Below are 13,333 nucleotides of genomic sequence, written 5' to 3'. Positions count from 1 at the left end.
GTACCGCTTGCCGTGCGGTAGCTTGGCCTTCCGGTACCGCTTGCCGTGCGGTAGCTTGGCCTTCCGGTACCGCTTGCCGTGCGGTAGCTTGGCCTTCCGGTACCGCTTGCCGTGCGGTAGCTTGGGCTTCCGGTACCGCTTGCCGTGCGGTAGCTTGGCCTTCCGGTACCGCTTGCCGTGCGGTAGCTTGGCCTTCCGGTACCGCTTGCCGTGCGGTAGCTTGGCCTTCCGGTACCGCTTGCCGTGCGGTAGCTTGGCCTTCCGGTACCGCTTGCCGTGCGGTAGCTTGGGCTTCCGGTACCGCTTGCCGTGCGGTAGCTTGGGCTTCCGGTACCGCTTGCCGTGCGGTAGCTTGGCCTTCCGGTACCGCTTGCCGTGCGGTAGCTTGGCCTTCCGGTACCGCTTGCCGTGCGGTAGCTTGGGCTTCCGGTACCGCTTGCCGTGCGGTAGCTTGGCCTTCCGGTACCGCTTGCCGTGCGGTAGCTTGGCCTTCCGGTACCGCTTGCCGTGCGGTAGCTTGGCTTCCGGTACCGCTTGCCGTGCGGTAGCTTGGGCTTCCGGTACCGCTTGCCGTGCGGTAGCTTGGCCTTCCGGTACCGCTTGCCGTGCGGTAGCTTGGCCTTCCGGTACCGCTTGCCGTGCGGTAGCTTGGCCTTCCGGTACCGCTTGCCGTGCGGTAGCTTGGCCTTCCGGTACCGCTTGCCGTGCGGTAGCTTGGGGCTTCCGGTACCGCTTGCCGTGCGGTAGCTTGGGATTCCAGTACCGCTTGCCGTGCGGTAGCTTGGGCTTCCGGTACCGCTTGCCGTGCGGTAGCTTGGGATTCCAGTACCGCTTGCCGTGCGGTAGCTTGGGCTTCCGGTACCGCTTGGGCTTCCGGTACCGCTTGCCGTGCGGTAGCTTGGGCTTCCGGTACCGCTTGCCGTGCGGTAGCTTGGGCTTCCGGTACCGCTTGCCGTGCGGTAGCTTGGCCTTCCGGTACCGCTTGCCGTGCGGTAGCTTGGCCTTCCGGTACCGCTTGCCGTGCGGAAGCAGAGAGAATATAGGAGTACATTCTGTTGGCTTACAGCCCTATACAGCTTGTTGAGTTAGGGTTAGACTATATAGCTATAGTCTAGATATATTATAAACACAGTAACACACATAATAAACACGCATTATAAACACACTAACAATCATAAACACGCATTATAAACACACAGTAACAAATATTATAAACAAACATTATAAACACACATAATAAACACTGTAATACACATTATAAACACACAGTAACAAACATTGTAAACAAACAAACACACAGTAACAAACATTATAAACAAACAGTAACAAACATTATAAACAAACAAACACAGAGTAACAAACATTATAAACACACTGTAATACACATTATAAACACACATTATAAACACACTAATACACATAATAAATACACATTATAAACACACTGTAATACACATAATAAACACACATTATAAACACACGAATACACATTATAAACACACAGTAACAAACATTATAAACACATTTTAAACACACTGTAATACACATTATAAACACACATAAACACACATTTTAAACACACTGTAATACACATTATAAACACACATTAATACACATTATAAACACACATTATAAACACAAATACACATTATAAACAAACATTATAAACACACATTATAAACACACAAATACACATTATAAACAAACATTATAAACACACATTATAAACACACAAATACACATTATAAACACACATTATAAACACACAAATACACATTATAAACAAACATTATAAACACACATTATAAACACACTCTAATACACATTATAAACACACATTATAAACACAAACACACTGTAACACACATTATAAACAGGGATGCACAATATATCGGAAAGCATATCGGAATCGGACGATATTTTATAAAAAATGTCAACATCGGCATCATGTCTAGTTTAATGCCGATGTGCAAAATCAATGTCAAAGCTGCATACCTATGTGCATACCTATGTGCATACCTATATAACGTAGGTAGATGACGTAATGACGCCACAAAAAATACAGCGCTACACAGAACAAAGAAAAATACTAAGCGCACACTTCCAACAACTGAACAAGTTCAAGTCCAGCAGTCTTTTGAAAGAGTAAGAACATTTCAGCGAGACAACTCAAAGGCCAAATCCATTTTGCCAGACGGTAATTGTGCAAATGACTGCCGGTTTAGCGTCTCAGGGCTTCCACGCACACAAGCTGCTTGGATCAGCTACATTTCAAAGGCCAAATCCATTTCATATAGCCTACACCATCACAATAATATAGATTATTTATTTAGTGGCCTAGAAACCTGGGAATGTCTTCGAAATCAAAACACAAGGGTTGCATGATGTGACTAACAACTGATTGATTTGAAAAAAGGTTTTTTAAAAGGCATGCTCTCTGATCCTTCCTGCAGAGAGAGAATGCATTACATTGCTGCTCTGCTTGTGTGGCAAGCAATTTAGTGGATATCAATGGAAGATGGAATTAAAATGACAGAATTAAAAGTGAAATGAGAAAGGCTACAATGACCAAAAGCCAACAGGTAGGATGCTATTTAGGCTATAATCTGAATGGAGTTGTTATCTGTAGATAACTGTATGACGGTGCATTATCTTCTCTCTGCATAGGTGCTCTGAGCCTCCTCTGCTCCGGTGCTCTGAGCCTCCTCTGAGCCTCCTCTGATCCGGTCCTCTGAGCCTCCTCTGATCCGGTGCGCTGAGCCTCCTCTGCTCTGAGCCTCCTTTGCTCCGGTGCTCTGAGCCTCCTCTGTATAGGTGCTCTGAGCCTCCTCTACTCCTCTGCTCTGAGCCTCCTCTACTCCTCTGCTCTGAGCCTCCTCTACTCCTCTGCTCTGAGCCTCCTCTACTCCTCTGCTCTGAGCCTCCTCTACTCCTCTGCTCTGAACCTCCTCTGATCCGGTCCTCTGAGCCTCCTCTGATCCGGTGCTCTGAGCCTCCTCTGCTCTGAGCCTCCTCTACTCCTCTGCTCTGAGCCTCCTCTACTCCTCTGCTCTGAACCTCCTCTGCTCCGGTCCTCTGAGCCTCCTCTGCTCCGGTCCTCTGAGCCTCCTCTGATCCGGTGCTCTGAGCCTCCTCTGATCCGGTGCTCTGAGCCTCCTCTGCTCCGGTGCTCTGAGCCTCCTCTGATCCGGTGCTCTGAGCCTCCTCTGATCCGGTCCTCTGAGCCTCCTCTGATCCGGTGCTCTGAACCTCCTCTGATCCGGTGCTCTGAGCCTCCTCTACTCCTCTGCTCTGAGCCTCCTCTACTCCTCTGCTCTGAGCCTCCTCTACTCCTCTGCTCTGAGCCTCCTCTACTCCTCTGCTCTGAGCCTCCTCTACTCCTCTGCTCTGAGCCTCCTCTACTCCTCTGCTCTGAACCTCCTCTGCTCCGGTCCTCTGAGCCTCCTCTGATCCGGTGCTCTGAGCCTCCTCTGATCCGGTGCTCTGAGCCTCCTCTGCTCTGAGCCTCCTCTACTCCTCTGCTCTGAGCCTCCTCTGCTCCTCTGCTCTGAGCCTCCTCTGCTCCGGTGCTCTGAGCCTCCTCTGCTCCGGTGCTCTGAGCCTCCTCTGCTCCGGTGCTCTGAGCCTCCTCTGCTCCGGTGCTCTGAGCCTCCTCTGCTCCGGTGCTCTGAGCCTCCTCTGATCCGGTGCTCTGAGCCTCCTCTACTCCTCTGCTCTGAGCCTCCTCTACTCTGAGCCTCCTCTACTCCTCTGCTCTGAGCCTCCTCTACTCCTCTGCTCTGAGCCTCCTCTACTCCTCTGCTCTGAACCTCCTCTACTCCTCTGCTCTGAACCTCCTCTGCTCCGGTCCTCTGAGCCTCCTCTGATCCGGTGCTCTGAGCCTCCTCTACTCCTCTGCTCTGAACCTCCTCTGATCCGGTGCTCTGAGCCTCCTCTGATCCGGTGCTCTGAGCCTCCTCTGATCCGGTGCTCTGAGCCTCCTCTGATCCGGTGCTCTGAGCCTCCTCTGCTCTGAGCCTCCTCTGCTCCGGTCCTCTGAGCCTCCTCTGATCCGGTGCTCTGAACCTCCTCTGATCCGGTGCTCTGAGCCTCCTCTACTCCTCTGCTCTGAGCCTCCTCTACTCCTCTGCTCTGAGCCTCCTCTACTCTGAGCCTCCTCTACTCCTCTGCTCTGAGACTCCTCTACTCCTCTGCTCTGAACCTCCTCTGCTCCGGTCCTCTGAGCCTCCTCTGATCCGGTCCTCTGAGCCTCCTCTGATCCGGTGCTCTGAGCCTCCTCTACTCCTCTGCTCTGAGCCTCCTCTACTCCTCTGCTCTGAGCCTCCTCTACTCCTCTGCTCTGAGACTCCTCTACTCCTCTGCTCTGAACCTCCTCTGATCCGGTGCTCTGAGCCTCCTCTGATCCGGTGCTCTGAGCCTCCTCTGATCCGGTCCTCTGAGCCTCCTCTGATCCGGTCCTCTGAGCCTCCTCTGATCCGGTGCTCTGAGCCTCCTCTACATAGGTGGCGCATCGGTTTCAAGTTTGGGGAAGCACATTTTCACCGTAAAAATCATCATGTTCGAGAGAGATTTACATGATTATCAAAACATCATGCCAGGGTCAGCCTATACAAAACATAGTCATTGTTTTAAATGGCCTATGGGGAAAAGTTAATGTTGGAAAAACAAGTGGAATCATTTTCCTGTTTGACCACTAGGTGTTATGGGTATTATGACACCTCCACTGTGGGGCCCTATAGAGAGGGCATCATCTGTGGATCTGAGGGGGCGGAATGCGAATTGAAGTCGGTCCAGGGTGTCTGGGATGATGGTGTTGATGTGGGCCATGATCAGCCTTTCAAAGCATTTCATGGCTACAGATGTGAGTGCAACAGGGCGATAGTCATTTAGATAAGTTACCTTGGCGTTCTTGGGTACAAGGACCATGGTGGTCTGCTTGAAACACGTACAGTGGGGGAAAAAAGTATTTGATCCCCTGCTGATTTTGTACGTTTGCCCACTTACAATGAAATGATCAGTCTATAATTTTAATGGTAGGTTTATTTGAACAGTGAGAGACAAAATAACAACAAAAAAATCCAGAAAAACGCATGACAAAAATGTTATAAAATGATTTGCATTTTAATGAGGGAAATAATCAGAACCGTCCAGAGTAGTGATGCTAGTTGGGCAGGCAGGTGCGGGCAGCGATCGGTTGAATAGCATGCATTTAGTTTTACTTGCATTTAAGAGCAGTTGGAGGCCACGGAAGGAGAGTTGTATGGCCTTGAAGCTTATCTGGAGGTTAGTTAACACCGTGTCCAAAGAAGGGCCAGATGTATACAGAATGGTGTCGTCTGCGTAGAGGTGGATCAGAGAATCACCAGCAGCAAGAGCAACATCATTGATGTATACAGAGAAAATAATTTCTAAGTGACCTGAAACTATTCAACGGTCGTGTATATAACTCATTCTCCATCAGTACTGCCATAGTTACTGTATATAACTCATTCTCCATCAGTACTGTCATAGTTACTGTATATAACTCATTCTCCATCAGTACTGTCATAGTTACAGTATATAACTCATTCTCCATCAGTACTGCCATAGTTACTGTATATAACTCATTCTCCATCAGTACTGTTATTGTATATAACTCATTCTCCATCAGTACTGTTACTGTATATAACTCATTCTCCATCAGTACTGCCATAGTTACTGTATATAACTCATTCTCCATCAGTACTGTTACTGTATATAACTCATTCTCCATCAGTACTGTTACTGTATATAACTCATTCTCCATCAGTACTGTTACTGTATATAACTCATTCTCCATCAGTACTGTCATAGTTACTGTAAATAACTCATTCTCCATCAGTACTGCCATAGTTATTGTATATAACTCATTCTCCATCAGTACTCTCATAGTTACTGTAAACACTAGCTCCCTGCCTGTCCTACCAACCCAACACTAGCTCCCTGCCTGTCCTACCAACCCAGCACCAGCTCCCTGCCTGTCCTACCAACCCAGCACCAGCTCCCTGCCTGTCCTACCAACCCAACACTAGCTCCCTGCCTGTCCTACCAACCCAACACTAGCTCCCTGCTCCCTGCCTGTCCTACCAACCCAACACTAGCTCCCTGCCTGTCCTACCAACCCAACACCAGCTCCCTGCCTGTCCTACCAACCCGACACCAGCTCCCTGCCTGTCCTACCAACCCGACACCAGCTCCCCGCCTGTCCTACCAAGTCGACACTAGCTCCCTGCCTGTCCTACCAACCCAACACTAGCTCCCTGCCTGTCCTACCAACCCAACACTAGCTCCCTGCCTGTCCTACCAACCTAACACTAGCTCCCTGCCTGTCCTACCAACCCAACACTAGCTCCCTGACTGTCCTACCAACCCAACACTAGCTCCCCGACTGTCCTACCAACTCAACACTAGCTCCCTGCCTGTCCTACCAACCCAACACCAGCTCCCTGCCTGTCCTACCAATCCGACACCAGCTCCCAGCCTGTCCTACCAAGTCCACACTAGCTCCCTGCCTGTCCTACCAACCCAACACTAGCTCCCTGCCTGTCCTACCAACCCAACACTAGCTCCCTCCCTGTCCTACCAACCCAACACTAGCTCCCTGCCTGTCCTACCAACCCAACACTAGCTCCCTGACTGTCCTACCAACCCAACACTAGCTCCCTGACTGTCCTACCAACCCAACACTAGCTCCCCGACTGTCCTACCAACTCAACACTAGCTCCCTGCCTGTCCTACCAACCCAACACTAGCTCCCTGCCTGTCCTACCAACCCAACACCAGCTCCCTGCCTGTCCTACCAACCCAACACTAGCTCCCTGCCTGTCCTACCAACCCAACACTAGCTCCCTGCCTGTCCTACCAACCCAACACTAGCTCCCTGCCTGTCCTACCAACCCAGCACTAGCTCCCTGCCTGTCCTACCAACCCAACACTAACTTCCTGCCTGTCCTACCAACCCAACACCAGCTCCCTGCCTGTCCTACCAACCCAACACCAGCTCCCTGCCTGTCCTACCAACCCAACACTAGCTCCCTGCCTGTCCTACCAACCCAACACTAGCTCCTTGCTCCCTGACTGTCCTACCAACCCAACACCAGCTCCCTGCCTGTCCTACCAACCCAACACCAGCTCCCTGTCTGTCTGTCCTACCAACCCAACACCAGCTCCCTGCCTGTCCTACCAACCCAACACTAGCTCCCTGACTGTCCTACCAACCCAACACTAGCTCCCTGCCTGTCCTACCAACCCAACACTAGCTCCCTGACTGTCCTACCAAACCTCACACTTTAAAATGGATGTATATATCATTTTATATTTTTTGTACGGTTTATCACCTGGCTTGAACTTCCAAAGGTCGTTGAAGTGTCGGTCCAGACGAGCGTTGTAACCCCCAAATATATACAGCTCCCCGTTATAGGAAACTGGAGGACAGAAAGGAAAATGAATAGAACATGACCATTTAGGAGATCTGTCTTTTTGTTTTAGAAAAATAATATTTCATATGGTGAGTAACAAAGGAAGAAGCATATAAACACACCCCAACAGGAGCAGCGGGGCCCTAAAGACACCCCAACAGGAGCAGAGGGGCCATAAAGACACCCCAACAGGAGCAGAGGGGCCCTAAAGACACCCCAACAGGAGCAGAGGGGCCCTAAACACACCCCAACAGGAGCAGAGGGGCCCTAAAGACACCCCAACAGGAGCAGAGGGGCCCTAAACACACCCCAACAGGAGCAGAGGGGCCCTAGAGACATAAAAACACCCCAACAGGAGCAGTGAGGCCCTAAAGACACCCCAACAGGAGCAGAGGGGCCCTAAAGACACCCCAACAGGAGCAGAGGGGCCCTAAACACACCCCAACAGGAGCAGAGGGGCCCTAAAGACACCCCAACAGGAGCAGAGGGGCCCTAAAGACACCCCAACAGGAGCAGAGGGGCCCTAAACACACCCCAACAGGAGCAGAGGGGCCCTAAAGACACCCCAACAGGAGCAGAGGGGACCTAAAGACACCCCAACAGGAGCAGTGAGGCCCTAAAGACACCCCAACAGGAGCAGAGGGGCCCTAAACACACCCCAACAGGAGCAGAGGGGCCCTAAAGACACCCCAACAGGAGCAGAGGGGCCCTAAACACACCCCAACAGGAGCAGAGGGGCCCTAAAGACACCCCAACAGGAGCAGAGGGGCCCTAAACACACCCCAACAGGAGCAGAGGGGCCCTAAAGACACCCCAACAGGAGCAGAGGGGCCCTAAAGACACCCCAACAGGAGCAGAGGGGCCCTAAAGACACCCCAACAGGAGCAGTGGGGCCCTAAAGACACCCCAACAGGAGCAGAGGGGCCCTAAAGACACCCCAACAGGAGCAGAGGGGCCCTAAAGACACCCCAACAGGAGCAGTGAGGCCCTAAAGACACCCCAACAGGAGCAGAGGGGCCCTAAACACACCCCAACAGGAGCAGAGGGGCCCTAAAGACACCCCAACAGGAGCAGAGGGGCCCTAAACACACCCCCCATGTGACAGGGAGACTGAAAGGTCACAGAGGAGAGAACTGCAGTCAACAGAACATAATTACAGAAAAGAAAGATGGAACATTTGAATTCAGACATTTTTCCTATAATGAATGCATTGACATGAGCCTTTTATTCAACACTGCCATTAAACTACAATACAAGGTAAAGGGTTGAAAAATGCAATGGGTGTTTGTGTGTGCCATTAAGCTGTGTGTGTCTCTCTCTTACAGGCTGAGTGGCTACGTCGTCCCTCTGGAAGGAGCTGGGCAGTAGCAGTGTTCAGCCAGCTGTTGGTCTCTGTATCAAACACCTTTATCTTGTTGCAGTAGATCTCATTATTAGAGTGGAACGGACCGAAGCGATCTGCTCTGCCTCCAAACACAAACATCTTAGTGCCAATGATGGTGGCAGAGTGGAAGTCCCTCCAACGAGCTGGAGTACCCTGAGAGGAGAGAGAGAAGACAGGAAAGGAGGAAGAGGAGAGATTTAGTGGTGATGGAGTACCCTAGAGAGAAGAGGAGAGAGGGGAGGAGAGAGACTTAGTGGTGATAATGGTGGCAGAGTGGAAGTCCCTCCAATGAGCCTAAAGAGGAGAGAGGAGAGATGGCGACGAGAGCGGAAAGCGGAGAGGAGAAGGTGACAGAGTGGCAGGAGTACCCTGGGGAGAGGAGTTGGGAGAGGGGGAGAGGGTTGGTGATGATGGTGGCAGGAGTACCCTGGGGAGAGGAGTTGGGAGAGGGGGAGAGGGTTGGTGATGATGGTGGCAGGAGTGCCCTGGGGAGAGGAGTTGGTGATGATGGTGGCAGGAGTACCCTGGGGAGAGGAGTTGGGAGAGGGTTGGTGATGATGGTGGCAGGAGTACCCTGGGGAGAGGAGTTGGGAGAGGGGGAGAGGGTTGGTGATGATGGTGGCAGGAGTACCCTGGGGAGAGGAGTTGGTGATGATGGTGGCAGGAGTACCCTGGGGAGAGGAGTTGGTGATGATGGTGGCAGGAGTACCCTGGGGAGAGGAGTTGGTGATGATGGTGGCAGGAGTACCCTGGGGAGAGGAGTTGGTGATGATGGTGGCAGGAGTACCCTGGGGAGAGGAGTTGGTGATGATGGTGGCAGGAGTACCCTGGGGAGAGGAGTTGGTGATGATGGTGGCAGGAGTACCCTGGGGAGAGGAGTTGGGAGAGGGTTGGTGATGATGGTGGCAGGAGTACCCTGGGGAGAGGAGTTGGGAGAGGGGGAGAGGGTTGGTGATGATGGTGGCAGGAGTACCCTGGGGAGAGGAGTTGGGAGAGGGGGAGAGGGTTGGTGATGATGGTGGCAGGAGTGCCCTGGGGAGAGGAGTTGGTGATGATGGTGGCAGGAGTACCCTGGGGAGAGGAGTTGGGAGAGGGTTGGTGATGATGGTGGCAGGAGTACCCTGGGGAGAGGAGTTGGGAGAGGGGGAGAGGGTTGGTGATGATGGTGGCAGGAGTACCCTGGGGAGAGGAGTTGGTGATGATGGTGGCAGGAGTACCCTGGGGAGAGGAGTTGGTGATGATGGTGGCAGGAGTACCCTGGGGAGAGGAGTTGGTGATGATGGTGGCAGGAGTGCCCTGGGGAGAGGAGTTGGTGATGATGGTGGCAGGAGTACCCTGGGGAGAGGAGTTGGGAGAGGGTTGGTGATGATGGTGGCAGGAGTACCCTGGGGAGAGGAGTTGGTGATGATGGTGGCAGGAGTACCCTGGGGAGAGGAGTTGGTGATGATGGTGGCAGGAGTACCCTGGGGAGAGGAGTTGGTGATGATGGTGGCAGGAGTACCCTGGGGAGAGGAGTTGGTGATGATGGTGGCAGGAGTGCCCTGGGGAGAGGAGTTGGTGATGATGGTGGCAGGAGTACCCTGGGGAGAGGAGTTGGGAGAGGGTTGGTGATGATGGTGGCAGGAGTACCCTGGGGAGAGGAGTTGGTGATGATGGTGGCAGGAGTACCCTGGGGAGAGGAGTTGGGAGAGGGGGGAGAGGGTTGGTGATGATGGTGGCATGATTTCAGATTCAGAAAACTTTAATGTCCTCAAAGAGGCAATTCATCTTGCAGCAGTCAGAAAACATACAACATACAATAGGCAGGATAAGTGCAATTTCATAGTGCAAGTGCTAAGTGCAATTAGTCCAACGTTTGTTAAGTTGCAGAAATGCATTCGGAATAAAAGAGAATCCTCCTTCTGGAGGAGAGAGAGATGGAGGGCTCTGCCCAGGTAGAGAGATGGAGGGCTCTACCCAGGTAGAGAGATGGAGGGCTCTGCCCAGGTAGAGAGATGGAGGGCTCTGCCCAGGTAGAGAGATGGAGGCCTCTGCCCAGGTAGAGAGATGGAGGCCTCTGCCCAGGTAGAGAGATGGGAGGGCTCTACCCAGGTAGAGAGATGGAGGGCTCTGCCCAGGTAGAGAGATGGAGGGCTCTGACCAGGTAGAGAGATGGAGGACTCTGCCCAGGTAGAGAGATGGGAGGGCTCTACCCAGGTAGAGAGATGGAGGGCTCTGCCCAGGTAGAGAGATGGAGGGCTCTGCCCAGGTAGAGAGATGGAGGGCTCTACCCAGGTAGAGAGATGGAGGGCTCTGACCAGGTAGAGAGATGGAGGGCTCTGCCCAGGTAGAGAGATGGAGGGCTCTGACCAGGTAGAGAGATGGAGGACTCTGCCCAGGTAGAGAGATGGAGGACTCTGCCCAGGTAGAGAGATGGAGGGCTCTGCCCAGGTAGAGAGATGGAGGGCTCTACCCAGGTAGAGAGATGGAGGGCTCTGCTCAGGTAGAGAGATGGAGGGCTCTGACCAGGTAGAGAGATGGAGGGCTCTGCCCAGGTAGAGAGATGGAGGGCTCTGACCAGGTAGAGAGAGATGGAGGGCTCTGACCAGGTAGAGAGAGATGGAGGGCTCTGACCAGGTAGAGAGAGATGGAGGGCTCTGACCAGGTAGAGAGAGATGGAGGGCTCTGCCCAGGTAGAGAGATGGAGGGCTCTGCCCAGGTAGAGAGATGGAGGGCTCTGCCCAGGTAGAGAGATGGAGGGCTCTGACCAGGTAGAGAGATGGAGGGCTCTGACCAGGTAGAGAGATGGAAGGCTCTGCCCAGGTAGAGAGATGGAGGGCTCTGACCAGGTAGAGAGATGGAGGGCTCTGACCAGGTAGAGAGATGGAGGGCTCTGACCAGGTAGAGAGATGGAGGACTCTGACCAGGTAGAGAGAGATGGAGGGCTCTGACCAGGTAGAGAGATGGAGGGCTCTGACCAGGTAGAGAGAGATGGAGGGCTCTGACCAGGTAGAGAGATGGAGGGCTCTACCCAGGTAGAGAGATGGAGGGCTCTGCCCAGGTAGAGAGATGGAGGGCTCTGACCAGGTAGAGAGATGGAGGGCTCTGCCCAGGTAGAGAGATGGAGGGCTCTGACCAGGTAGAGAGATGGAGGGCTCTGACCAGGTAGAGAGATGGAGGGCTCTGACCAGGTAGAGAGAGATGGAGGGCTCTGACCAGGTAGAGAGATGGAGGGCTCTGCCCAGGTAGAGAGACGGAGGGCTCTGACCAGGTAGAGAGACGGAGGGCTCTGACCAGGTAGAGAGATGGAGGGCTCTGCCCAGGTAGAGAGATGGAGGGCTCTGCCCAGGTAGAGAGATGGAGGGCTCTGCCCAGGTAGAGAGATGGAGGGCTCTGCCCAGGTAGAGAGATGGAGGGCTCTGACCAGGTAGAGAGATGGAGGGCTCTACCCAGGTAGAGAGATGGAGGGCTCTGACCAGGTAGAGAGATGGAGGGCTCTGCCCAGGTAGAGAGATGGAGGGCTCTGCCCAGGTAGAGAGATGGAGGGTTCTGCCCAGGTAGAGAGATGGAGGGCTCTGCCCAGGTAGAGAGATGGAGGGTTCTGCCCAGGTAGAGAGATGGAGGGCTCTGCCCAGGTAGAGAGATGGAGGGCTCTGCCCAGGTAGAGAGATGGAGGGCTCTACCCAGGTAGAGAGATGGAGGGCTCTACCCAGGTAGAGAGATGGAGGGCTCTGACCAGGTAGAGAGATGGAGGGCTCTGACCAGGTAGAGAGATGGAGGGCTCTGACCAGGTAGAGAGATGGAGGGCTCTGCCCAGGTAGAGAGATGGAGGGCTCTGCCCAGGTAGAGAGATGGAGGACTCTGCCCAGGTAGAGAGATGGAGGGCTCTGCCCAGGTAGAGAGATGGAGGGCTCTGCTCAGGTAGAGAGATGGAGGGCTCTGCCCAGGTAGAGAGATGGAGGGCTCTGACCAGGTAGAGAGATGGAGGACTCTGCCCAGGTAGAGAGATGGAGGACTCTGCCCAGGTAGAGAGATGGAGGACTCTGCCCAGGTAGAGAGATGGAGGGCTCTACCCAGGTAGAGAGATGGAGGGCTCTACCCAGGTAGAGAGATGGAGGGCTCTGCTCAGGTAGAGAGATGGCCGTTCTTGCTGCCCCATGATTTCCTGACTATCTTGCCCAACCTATTTTTCTGTGCAGCCTTGATATTCCCAAACCGCAGGTCAAGCAGTAGGACAGAATGCTCTCAATTAATGATTTATAAAGAGAACCATGATGGTTAGATCAACATTCAAAAGTACAGTTTCCATAGGAAATACATTCTCTGTTGGCCTTTCTTCAAAATACTGTCAGCACACTGATCCCAGGACAGCTTGTTGTCAATGACTAGCCCAAGGTATTTGTACTCCTCCACTATGTCAATGGGCTCACCTTTTATCAGGGATGGTGTGTGCATGGCAGTGTTCCTTCCAAAGTCAAACACCAGGTCCTTTGTTTTTGATGTATTTAATATTAGATGGGATGACTCACAAAAG

General features: G+C 52.8%; 1 protein-coding gene and 1 long non-coding RNA gene across 2 annotated transcripts in view; both read right to left on the bottom strand.

Moving 5' to 3' along the window:
• Nucleotides 1–13,333, bottom strand: part of LOC115201779 (kelch domain-containing protein 3) — a 79,902-nt gene that overhangs the window by 29,021 nt on the left and 37,548 nt on the right. The window contains exons 6-7 of the mRNA XM_029765668.1: nt 8,760–8,973; nt 7,356–7,442 (exon numbers count right to left, since the gene is read on the bottom strand). Of these exons, the coding sequence (XP_029621528.1) occupies nt 7,356–7,442; nt 8,760–8,973 (301 nt within the window). The remainder of the gene's footprint in view (nt 1–7,355; nt 7,443–8,759; nt 8,974–13,333) is intronic.
• LOC115201780 (uncharacterized) lies at nt 3,891–4,860 on the bottom strand. Its single transcript, XR_003879817.1, has 2 exons — nt 4,370–4,860; nt 3,891–4,001 (listed from the first exon to the last, which is right to left on the bottom strand). It is a non-coding gene; the product is annotated as an uncharacterized LOC115201780 (long non-coding RNA).

Source organism: Salmo trutta, chromosome 10, assembly GCF_901001165.1.
Source record: "Salmo trutta chromosome 10, fSalTru1.1, whole genome shotgun sequence".
Classification (NCBI taxonomy): Eukaryota; Metazoa; Chordata; class Actinopteri; order Salmoniformes; family Salmonidae; genus Salmo; species Salmo trutta.
This window is presented reverse-complemented; position numbering and strand designations above follow the sequence as displayed.